Source organism: Neolamprologus brichardi, chromosome 10 (assembly GCF_056152115.1).
Source record: "Neolamprologus brichardi isolate AB-2024 chromosome 10, ASM5615211v1, whole genome shotgun sequence".
In the NCBI taxonomy this organism is placed as follows: Eukaryota; Metazoa; Chordata; class Actinopteri; order Cichliformes; family Cichlidae; genus Neolamprologus; species Neolamprologus brichardi.
The window spans coordinates 29840458-29866296 of record NC_142113.1 but is presented as its reverse complement, the minus strand read 5'-3'; the positions used below and the strand labels follow the sequence as shown (position 1 = coordinate 29866296).

General features: G+C 40.9%; 1 protein-coding gene across 1 annotated transcript; it reads right to left on the bottom strand.

Annotated features, from left to right (window-relative positions):
* Nucleotides 1-16848: 16848 nt before the first annotated feature.
* pou4f4 (POU class 4 homeobox 4) lies at nt 16849-21028 on the bottom strand. Its single transcript, XM_006785126.3, has 2 exons — nt 20675-21028; nt 16849-19605 (listed from the first exon to the last, which is right to left on the bottom strand). The coding sequence occupies exons 1-2, from the start codon at nt 20792-20794 to the stop codon at nt 18679-18681; spliced, it is 1047 nt and encodes a 348-aa protein (XP_006785189.1). The 5' UTR covers nt 20795-21028; the 3' UTR covers nt 16849-18678.
* Between the last annotated feature and the right edge of the window lie 4811 nt (nt 21029-25839).

Here is a 25839-nt window from a genome sequence, read left to right as displayed (position 1 = left end):
CTGTTTTATCGTCACGTTGGCACGCCAAAGTTGCTTTGAAAATGGCAACTAACTATAAGTGGTTGCAAAACTGGTCAAGCAACCATTTCAAATGTAGCAAGATTGAAAGTTCAATTCTGGACAGTCACAAAGATTTTGTTCTCCAACCACTGCTTCCCCTAGTGTGACTGCAGCATAAGGGGACCCAAATTGTGCTGGAAAAATGTCCCCTCCCAGAAATTAACATTTAAAAATTTCTCTTGCACAATTGGTCCTGTCTTATATTAAAAAGGCTCATTGCAATTTTTGAAATGAAATCAGTAATCATATGTGCAGGTCTTTAGGAGTAATTGTATCGTCATCAGTGTCCCCTAATGTGCATAACATATTTTTAAAGAATAAATTGCAAAAGAATGCTTGTAGCAAATATGATGCAAATTAAAAGTCGTGTGCATTTTTATTTTCATCAGAGAGTTAAATGAACACTCCATTTAAAAGACAAAGATTTTGGGGGGCAATCAGGCTTTAAAGGGCTAAGACAACTGAAGCATTTGATTCTTCCAGTGATTTGGCAGAAATTTTCATTTCATTTACCACAAAGAAACTGTTTACTGCTGCAAATAAAAAGCACACGAACTGCATTTCAATTTTTTAAAATCGCCATAATTTAGAATAACAAGCTGATTTATGTTACATTGCGAGAAAGCTCGCTGCTGGAATGCTTGTAGCATATGCATGTAAAGCAGAACACTTCTGGGCTAATACAAGAATGTATGGTCAGCAAATCTCCACATGATGAAAAGGGTTAAAGGCAGATTCTTAAGCTGCAAGTGCACTTTTGCCTCCCACACTACACTGCTAAAAATGTCTGTCTGCTTTGGTTAATACAGGCACGGGTCCTGTGATTTTCAAAACCGCAAAATAAACAGGAATGCTTATTTATTTAGAGGATCGCTTAATCTCTAATAAAAGCTGATAAAATGTGAGGAAACATCAGCTCCTCAGATAAGCAAAAACTTCTGCTGAAATTATTCCTAGAAGTGGACTTTTCTCAGTGGGAAGCCTCCACTGTGTTCCATTAGGATACTATCATGAATATGCTATGATGTGTCAAGCTAATTAAAGCTATTAATATTAAATCAGCTATAATATACATACCTTACATACTTAATGGGAACCCTCTTTATATTGTATTACTATACAGAATTGATATGGAGAACACAACAATAAATGTGGTGTTAAAAAAAATAGAATAGAATCCACAAATATATACACTGTAACGGAATTTTTGTTTCTATTTGTTACATTTTGTTACATTTAGGTGTGCAAAAAAATGAATATTACACAACTCCGCCCAAATAAAGCAAAAATAATATCTGATTCAGTTGCTTGCTGTTCACTCCTCTGTGCACTACTGAACTGCTTCCAGACCTTCAGTGTGATACTTTTTAGCAGATCTTCTCACAAGCAGAACTATTTCAGCAAATGCTGTTAAAGCATAATGAGTTCAGGTGACGAGTAACCCCCAACAGCAGTAAAGCCTTAAACTCCTGCAATCACACTAATTCAAAAGTTCCAGGATCAGATGAAGGATAATATTTTTTTTACCAACAGAATGAGTGAAAAGCATATGTTCAGCTCCTTTATACGCACACACTCGTTTTATGTTGAGGACATAAATCAAAGACTCATCATTCTATTTGATTTTATCCATCAAGCATGGGGATATTATTAAGCGCTATCAAAGAGGCCCAATTGAAACCTTTTTGCTTCATGAGAAATGTGTGCCCTCTTCTCCGCCGTTCATTCAGTCTTGCTTTGGGGAATTATGAAAAAATGCATTTCATTTTTTTTTTTAAAGAGGGAGGGAGGGGGTAGAATATTATTAACACGAAGTGAGGCTGATTAAACTTTAATCATGCGCCAACAGTCTTTGGCTTCTCTTGAACAGTGGCCTCAACAGGTCTTAATCCCCGGTGGCTGACCAAACAAATGCCTCGACCAAAATGAAACTCCGAGAGAAAGAAAAGGGGGATTTATCGACTCTTTGAGAATCAAAGCTTCTGATTTTATTTGGAATCAATGGGTTTCCACATCTTTTTGTTTGGAGTCGTGGTGATTGAATTGGGTGATTATCCCTCAGATCATTCGCAGTCAGTGTGCTCATTAAGCTCATCCTAGTATTAATGTTCGCATCAGAACTCATCAATCCATAATTTATGGCTCAAAAGGAATACAAGAGGGCAAAAGCGAGTGGATTTTGATGCTCCAGATCAATTGGACCTGCTGTGCCTCTGTCTAAATCCACCCAGCACCTCCTCTTCCTGTTTTTCCTGCTCTTGTTCTTAGTTTTCTCTCTTTTCTCGTATTCATTTCTTCTTCTTATCTTTGGTGTTTTCTGATTTTTCCAACTCATCTAGATATTTCATTTCTACTCTCCTGGCTCCCCTTTTTGTCATCTTGTCTACAGCATCTCTTTTATCTTCCTTTTGGTTGCTGCCCCTTTACTCTCTTTTTTTCATCTCTCAAGCTATTTCTTCCACCTCACCTCCTGTGATGCTCTCCTCACCTCTCTTTTGTCATCAATGTTGGGTCTGTGTTTCCACAAGCCCCGCTAGTTTAGAGACTTATTCATCATGAAGAAAACAAGACATAACAGAACATCTTCAACCCGCTAGCGAGTGAAGTCTTTGGTCAAGAACCAGCTCTTGGAGCTCACGCTCCTAACCTGTCTCCAGCCCGAAGTCCTTCAAAGAGCAGCTCGCTGGCAGCTATTTATTGACAACTGTTACAATACACAATACAACACAAGCACCTCCCACCGTAAAATCCCCCAATGGTTCTAAGACAGTGGTTCTTAACCTGGGTTCGATCGAAACATAGGGGTTCTGTGAGTCGATCTCAGGGGTTCGGCAGAGCCTCCGCCGTGACATGCACGGCTCATTTTGTGCACCAGTAAAAAACACATCTATGTCTTGAATTTGAAAAACATCATGTTTTATTTTCCACTAAAGAGGGGTTCAGTGACTGCGCATATGAAGCTGAGAACGTGTTGGACTTCCAACTGTTTCTAACAACATCCTTAGTCATAAAATGGTCATCTCCCCCACACCCAATATATGGTTCAATTCCTGTATTGGTTCACCATGCACAACACAGTGAAGCCATACAAAGGGCAAGAAGCTTATCAAACATCAAACAGAATCTTCACGATGTGTCTACAATAATCCTCCCCCAGCACAGAGTGGCTGGAGAGGTGGTCAGAGACAAAGGAAGGTCTTCATCCTATAGATTGAACTAAGAGTTTACAAATTTAAGAAGCACAATGACAACATTCAACAATTCGACTTAACAATCAACTTTTTTAAAACTTCTCATCCATTTTGCTTTTTCTGTTCCATCCATCCATTCGCTTCCGCTTATCCTTTTCAGGGTCGCGGGGGGTGCTGGAGCCTATCCCAGCTGTCATAGGGCGAGAGGTGGGGTACACCCTGGACAGGTCGCCAGTCTGTCGCAACACACAGGGACAGACAACCATTCGCACATTCACACCTAGTGGCAATTTGGATTATCCAATTAACCAATTAACCTATCCCCACAAGCTGCATGTCTTTGGATGGTGGGAGGAAGCCGGAGTACCCGGAGAGAACCCACGCAAACACGGGGAGAATATGCAAACTCCACACAGAAAGACCCCTGATGGTGGAATTGAACTCAGGACCGTCTTGCTGTGCGGCAACAGTGCTAACCACCTTGCCACCGTACTGCCTGTGCTTTTTCTGTTCCATGTCATCCTTTTTTTCCCAACACTTGTACCCACCTTATTTTTTATCTCTTACCCATCCTCGTCCATGCTCCTCCTCTTCCTGTGAATCTGCTTGTATTTCCATCTCCAACTCAGTCTGAAACAACTTTTCCATCAGTGTATGATCCCCTCGACCTCACCTAATTGCTCTTCTCTGTACTCCTCTCCTCTTAAACTTAACAAACTCCTCCTGCAGCCTTTTCACAAACTCTTTGCCGTCCTTCATTTTCTTGCTCAACTCTAATAAACAGGCTAGTTGTAAAAGGCCTTTATGAAATGATGACAAGTTTGCATGAATCAGTTGGTCAGAATTGCAACTTGTGCATCTTTATTCTGCTACTCAGCAGGAAATCAGGGAAACTGTGTGTCGTTTGCGGTGCCGCCACAGATTTTTAACATGTAGTGCAACACCACAACAACGAAATGAGTTGACCGTACAGTGATTCACATATTTTTGTGAGACTAAGTTCCTTATAATTTGACTTATCGTGCCTTCCTGTTGACATGTTGCTCCTCATCGGCTTCTCCTTCAATTTTGTTCTCTATCTTCATCTTCTCCCTCATCCTCTCCTTCTCGCCTCTCCCTCCGAACGTCGTCGTCGAACACGTTCTTACCAGCCCTACGACTGAATTCATACAACAGAATTTGAATTCATTGAGGGAATTTATGGGCTGCAAGGCTTGTACGGTAATTCTGTTAACAAAAGGTATCCTTAGATGGGATTAAATATTTATCTGCTCTATGAATAACAATTGGCGAGGGATCGACGAAGCAGTGTTTACTTTTTCCAGGGTTGGTGGGGAGGAGGACGGATTCTGCACTGCATCCCGCCTCAGTGAGCTGGTTACAAAAGAGGAGGGAAAGTGGGGCGTAGGTAGGGGGGACAGGATGACACGAGGTGGGAGGCAGTCATTACGCATGGCATGGAGCTGCACTCCAGCTTGAATTCTCAGCCCGAAGGAAGTTGAGCTGCTCAGGACTCAGCGGGGACTCCACTTGACGTTCGACCTGACGTCCAGGCTCCTGCTGCTTGTTCACAGAGGGTCGACCCGCCCACAGTCCTCCCTGTAATGGCATTTGTTTGATCCACATAGCTGAGGTCACATGAACTGAAGAGGCCTCCCTATTAAACAACTTTCTATAATGAGTAACCAGATTGTCTGTAAGAGAGAGCAACACAGTTCACACAGAGACAATCCTTCTCATCTCTATTATTTTCCTAGCTCTATTAAATTGTTCCAAAAATCATCAGTAAGATATATTTGTCTGTATTCGTCCAGTCAAACCACTCGAACTGGTTATTTTACACATTATTAAGAAAAAAATATATAAAATTAGTTATTAAAAAACAGTTTACCTGGACTACACTGTGAAAACCCATCTCTATATGTGACAAGTGTGTCCTCAGAATATTTCTGTTTCACTAGTGTGACAACTTGAAGGTGATCTGGACCTTTACATACAAATTACGACAGACAAATAAACCCAAAACATATTTTTAAAAAAACCTGAAAACACGTCGAGCCGATTACAAACGTTATCCGAGAGTTAATAACCTTGTAGAAACTGTATGTTATTAATAAGTCTTTGATATAATTTAATATTTGAGTTGTATATACTCATATTTACTGTGCAAAAACTTTGTGAGAAAGGTGCTTCAGTTTATATACTTATTTACTTAATGCACAGCTTGACACTACTCCAGCATTTGGATTAACTCTGAATTTTAAGCAAGAAGAAACATTTCACTGGAAGTTCATGTTTTGGAAATGAATCACATTAGGTAGGAAATATAAATATCAAATGTGCTATATCTGCATTATGTTGGTATTTTCGCTATTCGTGGATAATCAGAGCTCTGCTCAGGATGGAGATGGTCGGAGGCATGCTCAGAATAGTGTCAGATAAATTAAAGCTAAAACGTCCATAAAGATAATAAAGGTGTAAGTTGTTACCTCCATCATTCAACAGTCATATTTCACTGATATCTAAAGGACTATTGTATCGTGAAATATTTTAATACTTTCAAAACTCAGTATCAAATGTATTGTAGCTCCCACTTTGAGATTTGCACTTTATTTAACAAGGAGTGACCCAAACGTGGCCACTGGCAGGACAGCAGAGCCATGCTCCTCTGGACTTGAGGTAAATTCTTCAACTTCCAAAGGCCAGTTCTGCTCCCTACTTTACTGAGTGGAGATGGTAGAGGCTGGAAACACTGGTTAAGCAAATTGGTATTTAACTGGAAACTTGCTGGCCTCCGAGCCCTGCATTATTCATCACCTAGACAAGAAAGTAGCGCTTCATACATCCCTTCAGCCGCAGAAGCAGGAGCAGCAGCAGCCTCCAGAGCGGGGAGGAAAAGAGAGAGAGGGAAGGCGGACAGATATATAGGGCAGAGAAATAAAGCAACTCGGTCCACAAGGAGCGAATCCCTTAACACAAGCCCTAACCAACCATACACACCCTCATATCCATGCAGCCAATCTAGCCTCCTCACACACCAATTATTGGTTTCTCTGTTTGTTTCTGTCAAGTTTGTTGCATTTGAAAGGGACTGCTGGGAAGATGAGTTTGCTTTTTAATCAAAGTGGCCTCGCAGCCCAATTCTGAGTTTTTCATCCAGCCTGTTTAGCATTCCCCCCCCCCCCCCTTCTTATATTGGTATGTGGTGTTTATGCTGAAAATGCAGAGGTCCAGCAGTACTCTGGAGTGAGGAATGAGGGATTAAAACAGCCTCACAAAGAAGAGCAAAAACATCTTTAAATGTGTGTTTTCTGAGAAGCATTATTTTATTTCACGGAAATGCTGAATTTAAAATGACTTAGATTATCTTTAAACCATTTGAGCAACACGCTCATCACTGGTATACATACTTTGTTTACTGTGCATTTTAATTATGCATGCTATCCATAGTGTAGAAGCACAGTGTTGCCGTTATCTGTCTGTAATTATGGTTGCATTCTTTAACGTTTACACTTTTTGATAAGAGATGATTAACATCATGTATTTATTTACATTGATTTTAATATCCTATAGGCTCTTTGGTATTCCCCACAGTGTTTTTAAATGATTTCCAGATCATGTATTATATTATATTGCCTTAGATACATCTACAAACTTCAGGTTTTGATTTAATATGCTGCAACAATTTGGGTTTGATTCCGTTTTGCAGCATTTGGGCTTTTCATCCAGCCTAAACCCGAATTCTCTTCTCCACCGCCGTCAATAAATTTAATTTCATTAAAATTGTACTGAAACTAAACGCTGAAGTTTAGCCGGTGTCCGCGCGAGAAGCGGGGCTTCATGTTGTAGCAGCTCTGCGTTTCGGGCATCCTGTCAGTTTTAAAATGCATTATTGATGAGACATGATTAGAGAAGCCCATACCAGTGCGTCTCTTTGAACATATTCTCTGAATTAAGTGGAAGTTTGTATTTATATCTTGTTTCTTCCAGTCGGTTTTCAGAATGGCATGTTGGAGAGGTTCTGCTGGATGGCTTTGGAAATCAGACAGAAGAAGAACAAGAACAAGAAAAAAAACTTTTAGGCACTTTTATTTCATTTTGGCACCAAATTAATGTGTTTAAAATAAAAGAAATATGCGTTTTGTGCGCATGATCTTCGACCTTCAAAGACCAATCTGCCAGATTTGAAGCTGCACTCCTCAGGCCCGCGTGCAACCGGTTCTGACACGGTGCATGAAAATATTTCCGGTTTGATGGGCAGATGTAGTCGGCTGGTTCCGCAGCCGGCAGGCCCGCGGGCTCTGTGATTAACTTTCACCGCTGATTCTTATTTTGTGTATTGATGTGGCGATGATGAGCACCGGCCAGAAACTGGTGAGAGCTGCTCTATAAATAATTCGGCTGGGTGAGATAGAGAGAGCGAGGCAGGAAATGTCTGGCAGTCTGGCTGTAAAAGGGCGATGAGCTTGACATGGGAAAATATATTATTTCACGAAGAAACCGCGAGCATGAATAGCAATAATTTTAGTGGTAGATATTTTTAAAACCTCGTTTTCTGTAGGCCTACTCAGCCTGAATCAGCCACGTGATATTTAATAATGATCACGTTAATATTTAGGCAATATATGTGGATTACAGCGCTGCATGTTAGTGACTGTAGGAAAAAAACACCCACGGCCCACGCGCTGCTCAGTAATGGATGCAGGTGTGTTCTTATCTTATATCTGCTCAGGTGTCCTCGCGCTTTATAATGCACCTTATAGCCAGTTTGTGTGTTTTTGATAGTAGTGCGACGTGCACGTGCATTTGCGCGCTCACGTCGCGGAGGCCCTCCATGCGCCGCCGTCTCGCGGGCATTAAAAAAAGATGCGGTTATAGGTTGGGGGGGTGAGAGATGAAACGGCTGCAGAGGAGCGGCTTCTTTTATTTTTCTTTACTTGTTTATTTATTTATTTTTAATTTGCGCGGTGAGTGTGACTCCTGTTAGCTTTACGCAGAGACGATACTGTCCGAATAAACTGAGACTAAGCGAGAGAAATGAATATTTAAATGGAGGGCGTGCGCTACATTATTGATAAGAATTTAAATCGCGTATTTAAAGTGAAGCTTGACACAAACGAGACACGGAGCGCGCTCATAACAGGAGTTAAAGTTTCATATTCGGACGGAATCATTGGTGCGCGCTCTCTCCTGACTTCGCGGTGTTTTCCTGACATACTAAATAAAGCCATATATGCATAATTAACAAAAAATAAGACAGGAAATAATGCTCTTTATTATTATTATTATTGTTACTGTTATTATTACTATTATTATTGGGCCTTTAAAACATACCTGCCCCACTCTTGTTTTTCTTCCTTTTCGGAGGGCTGAAACGGTTTCCTAAGATCTGGGATTCCTGTTGTGTAAATATTGATATCGCTGCTATGATATTGTTATGGTTTTCATAATTCATGCCATTGCATTTTTCATCGCGTCTGGAATTTATTCTGCAACAGTTTTGTATACACATCCGATCATACATAATCGATAGTCCTAATAATCCCAACACCTCTACTAATGATAATGCTTTGAATCCACAGCTTCTGTACAGTTACCACCAGAACCCGCTGAGCCCCCCGCCCCCCCCTGCTTCTCATTATTATCTCAACAATAAAAAGTAATCACGGTTTGTGCTGGATGAACGGGGGACTGTCAGCCTCCTCTCCGCCCATTAAGCCTCATAACTCGGCCGTTTGATCACGGCCTTGCCCGCCCCCGATGCTCATTAGGCCTGATTAGTTATACAATGTTCCTAATTATGGCCGCCATGTTTTAATTAGCGCCTCATTTACATATTGTCGTCACGGATCCTTATTCTTCTCCCACATGCAACCACCTCCCCATCACATTCACCCATCCAAACCCTTCTGGGAAACTTCAATTTCCCAGGAAAGTGTTTTAGGAATTCTATTTGTTGTTTGTTCTTTCTGTTTTATTGTTTTCTAGCAAGAAGCTGCCCTACACAGGTGTTATACCAGTCTGACCTTTGACCTTCCTGTGGGGTTCCTAGAGAAGGAGGATGAGAGGGATAGCGCAAGATTGGTGCTTTTTTCATTTATGTTTTATTTGCAGCCTATTATCCAGCTTTACCCAACATAAAGTGACATGAAGTGAGCCAAACGATTAGTCGACAACATGACTTTATGTGTGTGTGTGTGTGTGTGTGTGTGTGTGTTTGAGAGAGAGACGGTGGTATCTCCCCCCAAAATGAGAGTCACTTCCAGTGTATCCGTGGGCAGAAGCCTGATGTGTGTGTGTGTGTTTAGCTGGCTGTTAGCATGAACTTAGTTTTAATCTCCATAATGAAACGCTAACAGGGGTCAACCCCCCTCAAGATACAATAAATAATACTATGACCAAAAAACCCAAACAAATTAGAGCTCCACTGCCTCCCCAACAATAACCCGCACCACACCCACACACACACACACACACACATTTAGTTCTTCTTAATCCCTAACACACACACACACACACACACATCACCCTCCCCTCAGTCTGGTGCCGTTCCAGCATCGCTGTCAATATGCAGCTGGCTGCCCCATGCACCACTGCAACAGGGCTGTGTGTGTGTGTGTGTCAGCAGCTATGTTTGCATTATAGTGTTTGTGTGTGTGTGTGATGAAGAAAGAGAAAGAGAGCGAGAGAGAAAGCCATAGTAATGTAACAGAGCGCTGATTCTCCAAGGCCCCGGCGCTGCACTCAAGACTCTGAGCTTCATTAAAATTTTATCGCCGCAGCGCTCGGCCAAGGTCTATTTATGAAAATGCACTTCCTCGCTTCATGGAAAACACAAGCCAGAGAGGAGTGGATGGGGTAATCTGGAAGAGAGTGGAATTAACTGCATCTACAGCTTATTCATATAGATTGCCATCCCTCCTGGGCGGCTCGTGTGCTCGGTCTATCGCGTGCTGGCGGGGGACCGAAAACAGAACGGACCACTTTCCAGTGGTCTTGATGTTTATTACTTCCCCTGGTGCTGAATGAGACTGGGTTGCATATTTTCAAGTGCTGTTGCATTGAGACCCGTATTTAAAGCAAATGTAGTTTTATTTGCAAATCACCTGGAAATGTTGTTGCATAAAATTGTGTGAGAGAGCTCACAAGAGAGACTAGAAGAAGCAGATTCAATAAAATCTGAATAGAATAGTCCAAATGAATATCTGCTGCTTGGTATAGACACCGCTGGGCCATCTGCGAACAACAAGAGACAAATTCAGACATGAGAAACTCTTCATGAACGTCTGAGAGTAAACGTTTCAGTCAGAGTAAAACTCAAATCACTAGTAATGAATGAACCACTTTGCCACTGGAAACAGTTTCTGCTCTGATTAAGTGATGTTGCACACGTGTTTATTCTAATCCAGGAAGAATGGCCTCATTAATAGGCTGTATGGGAGACGTCAGGGTGGATGCTTGATGATACAAATTGCTGGATTACCTGTGGTTCGCAAGTCAGTAGACTTCAGTCAGCTCACTCCTTCCTTGTTTAGATTTTGTTACTTTAAATCACACTGTTGCCACAAAAGGATTTTTTGGTGACAACTTGTGAAATATTCAGACACTTTTTGTTCAAAAAATCTCCTGCCTGAGAGACTGGGCAATACAAACATTTAAATTAATTTTTAAAGAGCATCTTACCAAAAGCAGCTTTCTTGCATTTTTCCATTTTATTATAAAATATATGAATTTATATTCAGTTTTACTTTGTAAATATTTACAGTACATTACAGTGACTGGGGTGATGTTTTAATCTGCTATCTAAATCCTGTGTCTCTCAGGGCACGGTGCCCAAACACATGCATGTTAGGCTAACTGGAGATTCTATTGGCTGTAGGTGTGAATGGAAGCATACCTATCTGTGTTGATTGACTGCTGATATTTTCACAGGATGCCCTGCCTTTCATATACCAACAGCTGGGACTGACACGAGCGTCACCTGCAATGTTGAACCATATAAGACTATTTTTTTTAAGTAGTTTCACTATTTTCATCTGTGAACTACTGATATCACATCTGATAACTTAGGGTTTTGTGTTTGTAAGAGATAGAAAATAATAATAATATTGCAGCTTGCTGCCAGTTGAGCATGTCAGAGTGAAAACAGTTAAATGCATTTTAAGAAATCTTTTTTGTGTTTATGTATTTCTCATTTGATTACAACTTATTGGAGTTGGCACCATTTTTTGCGAACTACATAAGCATGTCGGAACATGCAGCCTATTCAAAGTGAATGAGAGGTGTTATCAGGTGTAAATAGCAATTTCCAGCATGATTTTCTTGGTTCATTTGTGTTAGACTTTAATCAGTGCATCTTTTTTAATCTATGCACGATTTTGAGAACCTCAAAACCCAAAACAATGATGGGTTTCTTCATCTTCTGGATTTCCACGTCTCCAGCAGTGCAACTTAACTATAGTCTTTAGGCTTCAGTTCTCTTAAGTTATGTAGGAAAACATGACAAAGTTGACCAATCAATGAATTATTCAGAATAGAGAACTATCAAAATACATTAGAAATACAATTTTAACTACATATGTTGCTTGATCAAACATTTCACTGGAGCAGAACTTCTGCTCAGATGTACTGGGTGGACTGTTAGTCACTATACTGCACCACAGCATACTGCACTGGAGCGCGGTCCAGGCCTGTTATAATCACTGCGGACGTATTAAATTGTGTTTATTTATTCAGCATGTGCTGTTGCACTTGCAAATGGGTGTTGTCAGAGTCTCAGTGGGAGAGGTAATTCTAACTGCTGAAGCCATAATCCAGACAGAAATGACTGCTTGGAATAAATCAGCTCAACTTGTTAGTGCACCTTCTGTACGAAGTGGGAAAACAAAAGACAACACAACAACTGGATGAAAAGATTGGTAGATATACAAGAGTCTCACATGAGGACCAAATACGAAACGTACCCTCTCCTGTCCTAAAAAATGTCATCCCTTTGTTTCTTTATCCCACCATATTTTTCTAACCGAGTGGTTTTAATTCAGCTCAATTCAATTTTATTTATATAGCCTCAAAGCTCTTTACATTGTAAGGTAAAGACCCTACAATATAAAGAGAAAACCTCGTTATATTGTAAAAATCAGCAAGCACTTGATGACAGTGGGAAGGAAAAACATCCCTTTTAACAGTAAGAAAACAATGTGAGAACCAGGCTCAGGGAGGGGCCACCTGCTGGGACCAGTTGGAGGAGAGGGGAAGGAGACGGGCCAAAAGATATGCTGTGACAGAGAGTGGAAATTTGATTCTGAGTTTAAAAGGGAAGCAGTGAAGAGAAGCCAATAGATGTCCTTTAGTTGTGTACATGTTTCTGCTAAACAGCCTGTGAACTTTGCTTCTGGTGCAGACTTTGCATGTGTGCATGTAGCAGGTATTACCAAGTGTCCACTTTTAGACTTTGTCGTTGTTTCTGAATGCAGATATATAAATTGTTGTTAGGCAACAACTGATTTCTAAATTGCATCTTTTCTCTTCAAATGGATTGCTTACTCACCTTGGTGAATTTAAACTGTACTCCGTGTCAACTAAAAACCTAAACACATAAAAGATGTACTACCAGAAAGTCTGCCGCCTGCCTAGTCCTCATATTCATATGCAGTTACCTGTTTAGAGATAATATAATAAACATGATAAATGTTCAAAATAGAAATACTGGCTGTTGATGACTGCATATTTCCTACTGAGGTGTTGGCTTAGTAGTGGGACACTTTGTGTATATTTGAGTCCAACAATAAAAGTGTGTTTGCTTATTGATGTGACCGTTAACCAGACACCAGAGAAACTGTACATCGTGACAATTTCCATCCGTAACCTTCATAGATAAGCGAACTGGCTGCCTAAAGTTTTTAGGGTCAGAGAAGAAGAGCGAATGTGTGTGCATGTGTGTGTGTGTGTGTGTGTGTGTGCGTGCACCTGCATCAGCCCTCTGCTGGTTCGTGCAGAAAGAAAGCTGCAGTCTGATTTGCTCTTGTTTGGATCTGACACAGGGAAACACAGCGCAGGAAAATGAGGCCTCGCATTTCTTAATTATTTAAATCAAACAATTAACTACGGCCGTCCTGGGAAAAGCGCTTTTATCCGCTCATCCAAAACAACAACAGCATCCAGGGTGGAGTCTGGAGGAGGACAGATCACATGGAAAACAGCAGCCAATAGAGGAAAACACAGTCATTTTGCTGTAGTTTTGAATTATTAAAACAACTATTTTAGACTGCACAGGTGCTCTCCAGCTTGCATGCTTAGACTAAGCTCCTAAAAAAGCACCACAGATTTCTCCAAATCTCAGCATCCTTTAAATTTCTCTTTCAAAACACCACAGAGCTTTTTTTTTCCCCCCAGTAAATCTTACAATACCGTAGATGTTAAATAAACCTTCATACATTCTGCAGTAACATCTCCCCGAAGAACTCTTTATCACTCTTTATCTTGCAAACATATGGTGTAATGTTGTGAAGGCTGGTCAAAACAAAAGGCTAGACATAATATATGAATATTTTAGTGATTCAAAGAAATAAACATTAAATAGGGAAAAAATTAAAAGAAATTAAGTCACCTTAAACAACATATCCCTGGTTCCCTGTCTCTAATGGACTATATAAGGGTATTCTAATAATATTAAAGCTTGTAATTTTTGTTCTGCTTGTATAATTTCGTCGCTTTGTCTCAGGAAAACTTGATACACTGTTCACATTGATTACACGGTCAATTATATATAATTTATAGGCCTCAACTGGAGAGCCGCTTGACGATTAAACTTTGATGAGACCATGTACTACATTCTTTGTTATAGACCAACATGCCAGCCGCTGTCTGGTAGGCAAAGAATATCTATAAATATTGACAAATGCACAATACAGAAGTTGATTTTTCTCCTTCTGAACTTAAAATACAGAGACGATACGTCAATATTCTGGTGAAACACTTCAGACGCTTTGGCGAGATTCAAATGGTAGTAAACATACTAAAATGTATGTTTTCTGTTGCAGCCAATATACAGTAAGTAAAGTCAAACAGTTTGAAAATGCAAACAGAGCAAACCTGCAAATATGGAAAAAACTTGTTTTTAGGTTTTAGGACTTTATGCAGAATTCCTGTTTTCCTAGATTTAGATTTCTGTGACAGAAGATGTGACTTGATGCAGCAGTAAGTAGGCATGCTGTGTAATGTGCATGTCTGTTCCTTATAAAAGAAGGAAAATCAATCTAAAATACTGCAACTTCAAGGTATCACTGTTTCTTTGCACATTTATAATCCATGTTTCTGAAGTTCAGGACCTCAAAGACATAAAACTTTTCATTAGAACCCAGGGTGATGAAATTCTTGCATTATCTCACTTCGGATTAGATCAAAAGTGTGATATTTTTATATCCAGTCATAAACTATCTGTTTTTCATTTTTCTGGTGACCCACTGGATTTTTCCACTGAGGGGCTCCCAGGGGTCCCCAAGCCCTGGGTTAAGATCCTGCAGCTTTAAAGTCCTGGATTGGGTTGCTCCGAGGGGATCGGGCCCGAGATGCTGTTGTACAACAGAGAAAAGCAGCTTCTTAACAAACACGCTCCAAAATCAATAGTATCATAACAGCTGATATTTATTATTCATTAATAACGCATTTGCAGACCCAAACCACCTGCTGATCAGAGGACAGGGGAAATAATATAAACGCAGACACACAGAGAGAGGATTTCATGCAAATTTAGATTTTAACTCACTGAATTTTTTTTTATGTTTCCAGATTAATATGCAGTCGCGCATACAATCTGATGCTTACAGAGTTTTTGTGGTTCTAGTCATGTTGTGCTTTATGGGAACACAATGAAGATTGGGGCTGCGCACATGTAGCAGATTTATAGGCTTTTTTTCCAGGTAAATTACTGGTTTTGCTGTATTAGTTATTTCTAGCACTGCGAACAATATTTACTGCATTCTGGTTTATTTCAGAACTATTTCAGTGCTTTTGTATCTGTGTGATTTCACTTAATTTATATTGTGAATGACGTCCATGAGTATTCTGGGAAGCACTGCCTATAATTAGAAATGAAACATATTAGACTGTTATTATTCTTAATAATGTTACAGTTAATTTAAAAAAATATGCTGTTTTTTCTCATATTTTTTCAAATGATTTATAATTTATAATAAAATATTTTTTAATCACAATTTGACTGTCTATTGAAAATGTTTTCTTCTAATAACACTCCTTTAAAATGGAAATAATATTTTTCTTTTCAATCTTTATCCAGAAGAGTAAATATAGTTCTTACTATAAATGCTGATGATATGAGTACCTGCACTAAATTTGGCATTTTAATTGGAACATTCACATTTTTGCTGTCACGCTGTAGTTATCATCTCCCCCCCCAATATATATACTTTCAAACACCTGCCATTATTGTTCTTATAAAAGAAAAGTGTATCATTAGTAATTATATATTTATGGTGAGGACTTTATTTTCTAAAACTGTGCAAATGTGGGGTCAGTCGTTTTAAACTCGTTAATTTTTGTTCAGTTTGACGAAGATAAAGATCCATATGTTATGAATAAATGCATGCAACATTTTGCCTGCTAAAATGTATTGTTGCCAATAATTTCACTTTACATCTAAATCTGCATCTTGGGAAATTGAATTCACGAAGGCAAAACTAAAAATCAGCTGACTAATATTTGTAGAATCTTTTCTTTTTAATTATCGGGCATAAAGTCGTTTACCTCATGTTTTAAGTTTCATACCACCAGGGAAAATAATCAGCTTCTCACAAGTTGTGACAATTAAGAGATATTTAATTTAGCTCTGTTTTCTGTTTTTAAAGTTTTCTGACTTTAAGAAGCAGAGACTTTTCAGTTCTCTTAGTTTTCTTTGCATTTTTTTACTCGGAGAGAAACGTCTGATAGGACTAAAAGCATCAGATGAGGGGCCTGTCTGCACGGTCCTTTATGCGATAGAGCCGTGCAGTCTTCATACCCAGCAAAGTTGATCAATATTAGAGTCACTCAAGTATCAAATCCTATTCATCATCGCTGGGAAGCAGCTTTTAGACGGACCTCCCTCACCTCCAGGCTTCTCCTGTTTCAGAGCAGCAGCTGCTCGCCTCTCGGCGCAAACACACGGACTGTATCCAAGAAACAGAAACACAGACAGACTGCTGTCCCGAGCTCGCATTACACAGATCCATTAAATCTATCTTTTTTAAACACCTCTATCAACGCACACAAACCCTGGCACGGTGTGACGAAGATAATCAGATATTTTGCTTCAAGCGCACAATTAAAAAATGACCAAAATCTATTCTCAGGAGGTGTAATGCTCGCTAAAAATGGAAGCAGTAGTTTTTCTGATTGGGTTGAGAGACAAAATCCTGCTCACCGTCTTTTTCAAATCCCCAAAAGAAAGGCTTTCAGAAGTTCAAGTAAAACGTGCACGGTTTATTTCAGCTTCTGTCGCTTACACAGACACATTTAAAGCACACTTTCACATATGAAATATGTTTTTTTCTTCTTCTCCAAAATAAATTAAATTCAAATAAATACGGAAATGTAAAGAGAAAAAAAATAAAACAAACAAACAAAAAATAAATAAATAATTAAATGACGTTTTCTCAGAAGCGTTGACAAAATATGTATAAATAAGGCCGACAGTTCCCTTCATCAGAATGTCTACTGTACAAAGTGCTCTCCACAAAGGTGTCAGTGGACGAATAATAATAATAATAATAATAATAATAATAATAATAATAATTCATGAGGACACAAAGAGGGGGGATGAACCACTTCTGAATAATAACAATATTAATTTGATTGTCAGAGCATCATTGCAGTGAACTTGAACATACAACAGGTTTACACATCAGTGAGTCTTCTAGGCCTAATTCACCATCAACCCAGTGGCAGAGGAACAAAAAAATAATAAAAGAAAATCACATTAAAATCAAACCAATTTTTTTTATCCTACTCGGGTTTTTTTGTTGTTGTTTATATGTGTGTGTGTGTTTTTAAATCACCATAAACGTGCCAACACTTGCGTAATGAGGTAGACACACAGCTATACCGTGTGAATGTGTGTTCTCGTGCGCGTGTTCGTGTGTGTGTGTGTGTTTCTTCTTATTGCAGTGCATTCACTTTGGGGGGGGCGGATTGTTTCCATACTTCTGGAGCCACAAAGAAAACACCCATGTCCTCCTTCTCCTCCCCCCTTTTATTTTACGAGTAAACCATGCAACGGATTACAGGAGTTACTGCGCCTCACGAATTAGCCACAGACCAAAGGACGCTTTTAACGCGTTTGGTCGGATCTCGTCTCCAAAACCTCTTGAATTTCGTAAAGAAACAAACACCTGGGAGAAAAGACAGCGAAAAAAAAATCAATACATTTAAATGAGCTTTTTTTCCCCCGACACACACAGAGGTGCAATATATTCACAACTATGTACACTGATAAATATAAAAAGCTATTCCGGCTAATGAGGATAATAATAATTATTCCTCGATTCCCGTCATTATTATTCTTAATTTTTTGTACAATAATTGCCTTGTGAATGAACGGGACGGAGCATTGTTCCCTCCTCTTTTTCCCCTACGATGCTGATCACTTTCTCCCACATCTCAAGGGAGCAATGGCCTATTCTTGTGGAGAAGCATAAAGATTTAAGAGTCTCGAGTTTTTGGACAGGGTCTCAGTCTTTTTTGTCTATTTTATTTTCTCTCCCAGTCCCCATGCTCCGTCTCCACTGTCAGAATAAGAAAGGTACACCGTTGTATCCACTTCGTTTTTTTTCTGGATGGATGAGGCTGAATTTATTAGAACACGTCCGGGTTTATACTGACAGAACAAGTCACCAGCTGTCTCACATCCAAACCTAAATGTGTATCTAAAAATACTGAAAAAACCCCGTCGAGCGCTTTCTTTGCGCTGAATACTTTGTGTGAAGTCGTTTCCACATCTGCAGACACACGGCTGTGGATTCTGCTCCACTGTAACGAAGAAAAATCACGCATGCACACACACACATACGCGCATTTCGTCCATTCTTTAGTCAGAAAACGTGATTTTTCTTCTGTAAAATAAATAAGTAGCATTTTCAATGCCGTACCATTTATTAATTCTGTAAAGCAAAAACCATTTGATGAGATTTTTTTTTTCAATGACCGTAGTCTGCTGTAACACTTTGATGAGCACCTATATGATCTGTGAGATGACTGTTTACTAATTGAGCGCGCACCTATGGGGCCCGGGTGGCTGTCAGACAGGATCTGCCCAGGTAGTAAAGGCACGACGGTGTACCTTGTATTTTTCTGACAGTGTGGTGCAGCAGCAGCAGCAGCTTGTCTCTGGTTTGTCTTTTTGGAAACGGGGCAGAGACCCGCGGCTTCGCTGGCCTTAGTGTGTCGCAGAAAACTTCATTCGTTTCTGCTTTTGCCTCTGATTGCAAAACCAAACCCGGACCACGTTCTTTTTCAGGTCCAGTTTCTCGGCGATCGCGGCGATCTTCTCGGATGAGGGCCTCGGCTGCACGGCGAAATAAGCCTCCAGAGAGCGCTTCTCAGGTGCAGCGATAGAAGTGCGTTTCCTTTTTTTGTCCCCACCGTTAAAGAGCTCCGGCTTGGTCATCTTCTCCCTCTGTGCCCGCTCGGCCTCCTCCAGCCAGGCCTCCAGGATCGGCTTCAGGGCCACCATGTTGTTGTGCGACAGCGTCAGGGACTCGAACCTGCAGATGGTGCTCTGGCTAAGACACCCGACCCCGGGGATCTTAAGGTTGGCCAGGGCAGCCCCCACGTCCGCCTGAGTCACCCCAAGTTTGATCCGCCTTTGTTTGAACCTTTCCGCAAAAGACTCCAACTCCCGGGGATCAGGCTCCGCGTCTGCGCCGGCGGTCCCCAGGGAAGCGTGGGATCCCAGCCCGTGGGGGTGCATGTTCATGGATTGCGGGTGGTGGTGGTGGTGCTGCATGTGGTTGATGGCCGACATGTGGGCGTGAGCCGTGTGCGAGGCCGTGGAACAGACGTCTGAGCCGGGCATTCCTCCGAGAGAAATACCGGGCGTGAGGTGGTCCAGCAGGTCGCCCTCCAGGCCCTGCGCCGGCTGGTGGTGCGCCGGGTGATGGTGGGAGGTGAGCACCGAAGGGTGGTGCAGGTGTGCGGAGGAGGAGGTCGGGGTGCAGGTCATGCTGGTCATTGTGGTCATGGTGTGGTAGGTGGCGTCTGGCTTGAACGGGTGACTTTTCTGTGCCACGATGTCCACGGCGGCCAGAGCCTCGGCTCTCTGCAGCAGCGTCTCATCAAAGCCGGCGAAGATGTTGCCCTGGAGCTGCGAGGGGAGCAGAGGGAGGCCGGTTAGAGGAAAGCTTCTCAGCAACAAAACCTGACAGCTTCGTCAAAGCATCCACCGCGACTCCAGCTAATCACATCACATTTATTTAAACGTTAAAATAACAATTCATGAAGTGCAAACTATTAAATAAAATGACAAATCTGTGGAAACTTTTCTATCGTAACCCACTGATATTTTTCAGAATTTGGACTGTTTCACAAATACTTTTCTGCTTTTCCAGGTTAACATTTAAACTGCAATATTAATCAGTTAATGTGCATTATTTACAGTATAAAAGCAATTGTCACAACATTACAAAAGACGAAAATTTTACGCGCGCAAGGTGAACTGGACTTTGTTTCATTAGCTCTCAAAACAACCTCGACGTGGACACAGCTGGATGTGCCCGGTGCCTCGAAAGTGTGTCAGCGTGGAAGGATATTCATTTAAAATTAATATTTACGATCTCCTGAATAATTTCTGCGGACAATGAAATGAAACGGCTGTGAGTTTGAATATGAATGGGACAATATGAGATAACACGCGCTCGGAGATTCCACGCAGGCTTTTCATTCGTCCTCTCCCTCCTTCGTCTTTTATCGTCGTTTGTTTGAAACAGAATCCCCCACACTTTCTCAAAACACCAGATCTGGCTTCGGCAGAGGCGCATTTTTTGCGTCTGCGGGCACCACGGTTGGCTTGGGTTTTTTTTGTTTTGTTTTATTTTGTTTTTGCGCTGCTAGTACTCCCTGGGTTGACCTGTTATATCACCGTCTCCAGTCTCTTTACGCGGGTTTTGTTTCACATTTCATCGAGCGCTGTCATTCGATGCTATAATATTGAACTTTATCCTCACTCCACCGTCCAAACAAGACGCACATCCTGCTCTCAAAGTAGAAAGACTTTAGCTGCCAAAATGTGGGGCTGTTTTTATTATATTAAATCATTTTATATTGCTTTACATGAATAGAAATCAAGAATAAACTAAAGACATTTTCTACACTGTCAGAGGGGACTGGAAGTTTTGTAAGAGCTGCAGGAAGTCACGAGTGAATTCTGGACTCACCGACGGTGTGGGAAGGCAGGCTCTGCGGATGGCCTCGGAGCTGGAGTGCAGAGGAGTGTATTTGGGTTCGTGCAGGATGGGGTGCATACTGAAAGGCTGCTTGCTGTTCATCGACATCATGATTGCAGAAGTGAGGGAGGGTCGCTGTCCGTTTTCCTCGTTCCACTCCGTTTTGATGGTTTTTCTCAAAAGAAACGCCTCAGAGAGGAAGAAAACGTGCCCGCCACGCGCAGATAACTTGGGAAAAAAAGATTTTTTTTTCTTTATCGGGTTTTTGTAGATGTAGTCAGACTCAGTAAAAAAAATATACAGAACGTGACAACCAGAGGTAACTCCGGGACACCTGCGGGTCTTCTGCCTCCTGTAAACGACTTCTATAATAAAGATGCTCCTTGCCTCCAGCGCCTATATTGGACCACTGCCTCCCAGGCTCTTCCTCATTGGAGGATCCTCACTCCCTCCCCCTGGACGTCTCCACCAACCACGTGAACATAGTCGTCTTTAGCCACGCCTCCAAGCGTGCTTGGCTCGCTGGCAAGGACGGTTTGTGGTTTCACTGCTAAAAAATCGTCGTAGAAACATCTAAAAATCGATACCTGCAAGAGAAATGTGGGTTCGGTGACATGAAGTTGTCACGAGACCACCAGGAATAAGGTGGTTATTGATGCCTGCATCAATTAACTTTGCAAAAGTGGGTTTTAGAGTCACGGTGATCTAATGATTCCTTGATTGCTAATGCTTAAATGCAGAATTTGAGCCTGTGCGCCAGGAAAACTGTTTAAAGCAGATCAGTGCCTTCATGACACCCGTAGCCGCACTGTGGAGGCTTACATTTGTCCCCAGACAGCCTTTCATCCTAAACTACCAACACATCTTTGTAACAGTGCTGCAGATCCTTCAAAGTAAAACGGCTGAACAAGGAGACCATGTGTTTTTTTCAGGTTATTATTTTCATGCAGCATATAACCTACTAATCACAAACAGCAAGTGTGGATATGAAAAGCAATATTTGGGCTTGGGTGATGATTTCAGTTGCCCGGTCAGCTGGCAGAGAGGGAGGGCTGGTTCAGAGACAGGGAGATTCAGTTGAGATTATTAATTGATGGCGGGCGTGCAGGAATTCCTCTACCTCACCCTTATCCTCGTTCGTAGCAATTAATAAATCAATTAATCATGCTTCACTTAATCTGTGGCTGTACTAGTGGACATCGTGTTCCTGATCGCGCAAGAAAACCCACTCACACCTCCGTTAATTAAAGAATAAACAGTCCTGAACGGGAACTAAAGAGCGCAAACACCAGACGATGAAATATTTACACGTGAACCGAGCTGGGGTCAGCGGGGCACAGCTTGTCAATCAAAAGGGGAAGGGGGGATTTCCGACAGACAGCCACGCGTAATAAAAGGATGATTATCGCGAGGGTGACAGAGTGGGCAGGGGGCTCACTATCCCGAGCGCTGTGTCTGCTGCTCTCGCACCTGCACTAATAAGATGAGCACCTGTAAAAATTTAAAAATAAACTTATTTGCAACAAGTAGCAACAACTGTGGCATTTATTTTATTGAAGCGTTTACTTCAAACAGAATGTAACAAATGAAATATTACTAAATAAATCTGGGAGAAAAACAGCGCTTTTCAAACAGCATAGCGCACATTATTCCCTGGTTTTAATGAATTAATCTGGCAAAATCCCGCATAATTCCGACCGTCGGCGTTTGCGGAGAAGTTGATTTAAAGCGGGCAAATGCCTGAATTGAAACAGATCAAAGGAAACCTGAGAAGAGACTAAGGTAGGGGGACCTGAATTAGCACGAATCCATGCATGAAAAAGCATCCATTCATTTATTCATTCATGGAAAAACCTCAGGAATTATCGGGGTCTTATGTAATGAAAAACAAAAATGAAGGTATTTCGAGATTCACGCGTTATTAATCACGTTCATGCAGCTCACGGGACCAACTAAAACACAGAGGACTGAGTTTAACTTCATTACTTCATTGCAGTTTTAGATTTAGAACAAAGTTACTCTTGTTACTCTTATTGTGAGTTTGTGTTTTCAGTGAGGAGTTTCAGGTGCATAAACTAAATAATTCATCCAGTCAGGAGTATTTTCTCCGTTTTGTTGCTTTGTTGATTATATATTTACTCAAATAAACTATTATACTATGCGACCTTAATTGGAGTAAATTCTGTTTATTTTGTATTTCCCACTGTATTGTTACTGAACATTAACAACATTAAAGTTGTGTTACTGTTTTGTGGCGAACACTCATTTTCATTTACTTTTCCATATCAGATTTGTTTTAATCTTCTTTCATCATTACTGAATTAGTCTTAAGTGAAATCACTCATCACACCTTTGCAGTTGTGATAAGTATAATAATTATTTCTTATCCAATGCTTGATCATTTGATCAATAACTTAATGTTTCTTCGCAGATGTTTCAGAAAAAGTAAATAAAGGTCTTGTTTTCTCCCGCTTTCCTCACTGCACCGTTTATTTGTGTTTCCTGCTGCAATTCATTTAAGTGTGGAAAGATAAATCTTTAAGTGCTGAATCATAACTTGATGGCTGATTTGTTTTAATCAATCCTGGTGATATCAACTTTTGAACTGCCATAATTAACACCGTTAATTATTTATTCTTTATCTGTTTTTAAGGAAAGGCCGATCATCACTTCATCTGACGTGGCACAAACACCATGAAGTGTTTTGATCAAGTGAAGCTTTCTTATGGAAAAATCTATGTTCCCTATAATATGTAAAGTGCAACACATGCAGTACATTCAAGTTGTTTTTTCCGTATATTTATTTGAAACTGGACTCAAACATCAACATGTAGTCCAGTATCATGAATGTAAAGATGAAAGCACTGGTGTTTTTGAAGTTCAGCTCATCTCAGCTTTCCAGCTGTTCATCTTTGCACAAACTCATAGATGACTGATGATTTCTATTTTTTCCAGACTTGGGGAGTCCATTCTTTTTCTCGTGGGCACTGCATTCTCATCACTGTTTTTGCATCTTCGCTGCCCATTAAACACAAACAAACCAAAAGCATTTTGAACACTGTGGGAATGAATTCCAATTAAAATTATTAATCAAAGTCATTCCAGTGATGCATTTTCTCTCCCCAGGTGCGTCCTCTGTAAAACCTTTTAGAGAAATCTGTTTTTAATCACAGGACTCAAATACCGAATACTCAAATTATTTGGATAAATACTGCAAGCACAAAGCAGGCACGAAGCGAGCAAATGAAGCAGCGATAAAAGCAAATACATGAAGTCAATTAGACCCAAAAGAGTGCAGGAAGAAACAGGAAAGATGAAGCAGGGTAAAATGGCTTTGAGGCTAAAGTTAGGATTAGAAGTGAGGATATGATTTACTAGAGGAAACAGATGAAGACTCTTTAGAGAATAATAACTAAGAATGAAAACCTGATATTATGCGTGTTTCCCTCTGCTTTTGATCAGTACAGCTTTTTGATCAAGCTCGCTTTTATTGTTTCTGCCCTATGAACATTACTTTTAAAAGAAACTTAACAAAACCTACGATAATTATAATAGGGTTGGTTTTTTTTTGGTGGGGGGGGGGGGGGGGGGGGTTGCCATTTAAAAAAGAGATGATCTGCATTATATTATTCTAATGTGCTGTGTTGTTTCAGAGAGTAAAACTTAAGATGTGCATCAGCCCGGCCTCAGTCTTGCTCCAGCTGTAACTCTGCCTCTCAGTCTGCAGCCCTGGCTGAAACTCCAGCTCTGACTCACCTGCCCACAAAAAGAGCAGCAGTGTCAGTGACGGCCAGCAGGAAACCTGAGCGAGGCCTATTGTCCTGCTGTAGATGCGGCCCTCCAGAGGGTCCCCGGCACCCGCTCATAAAATATACATCACCTGACTCCACTGGGACAGCAGTAGGGAGGACAGTCCGCTGGGAAGAACAAAATGCAGGGAGTCCAGCTGGGGTGGGAGGGAGGAGAGAAAGCAAGAGAATGAAAGCACAGAGTGAGAGCTCTGCAAATAGAAGCTAGGAAGGACGAAAGACGGTGCCAGCTTTAAAGAAAGTCAAACTCGGATGTTTAAAGTTTAAACCCAACACATTTTGAAAAAGAAGCAATCAATTTTACTCAAATTTACCACGTGTGTTTTATCTCTTTTGTCTCATTTCCTGTTATCTGTTTCGGGAATATGAAACTAATTCATTTTAAGCCTGAATTTTACAAGCATTCACTTTTACTCATTCAAATCGCTGCCTGAACTGTTCGCTCATTAACTGAATATCTAATAAGCTAATTATATGGCAGCAACTCGCTTCATTCAGGCACGGTCAAGATGACATGATGCTCAAACTGAGCATCAGAATGCTGAAAAAAGCTTGTCATGGTTTTCTGTGTTAAACAAGGTGATCTGAATATTTTGAAACCGATGATCTGCTGGGATTTTAAGGATCTATGGCGAATGGTCAGTGAAAGAAAAAATATCCAATGAGTGGCAGATCTTTGGGTGATAACACTGCTGTCACCTACGAACAGGAAGCTGAAGCTACAGTTTACACAGACTCAGCAAAAGTGGACAGAAACCGGGCAAAGATCTGCTATGAAATCCGGGTTGTACATTCATCTAAAAGACATGAAAGCTTCATCCTGCTTCGTTTCAACTGTTCAGCCTGGTGATGGCATAATGTTTCAGCGGATATTTTCTTGCCACACTTTGGGCCAACTGTGCACGGTTTAAACACCAAAGACTGCCTGAGTGTTTTGGTGACTGTGTCCATGCCTTTATAATCACCGTGAACCCATCTTCTGATTCCTGCTTTCAGCATGATGATGGACCTTATCACAAATCTCAAATCATTTCAAACTGGTTCGGCCTCTAGGAGTTACCAGATCTCAATCCAATGGCACCTGATATAACAAGAGATTTGCATCATGAATGTGCAGTCGACAAAACTTTGAGGACCTTCTTGAATCTGTTTCACCAAAAAATTAAGGTAGTTCTGCAGATAGAAAGGGGTCCAACCCAATACCAGCAAGGTGTACCCAATAAAATATTGTTCAAGTTTACATTAGTGGTACTTAAAACTTGGCTTTAGAGCATCTTTCATGTTTAGTTTTTGCCAATAAAGTTCAGCTACAGCAGGGGTGGGCAACTCCAGGCCTCGAGGGCCGGT

What these genes read in the sequence shown, in the direction of transcription:
- pou4f4 (XM_006785126.3), bottom strand. Translation starts at nt 20,794, where the DNA reads ATGATGTCGATGAACAGCAAGCAGCCTTTCAGTATGCACCCCATCCTG. An exon ending in CCTGCCTTCCCACACCGTCG is followed by an intron (nt 19,606 to 20,674) that starts GTGAGTCCAGAA and finishes CTCCCCTCGCAG; the next exon opens with CTCCAGGGCAACATCTTCGC.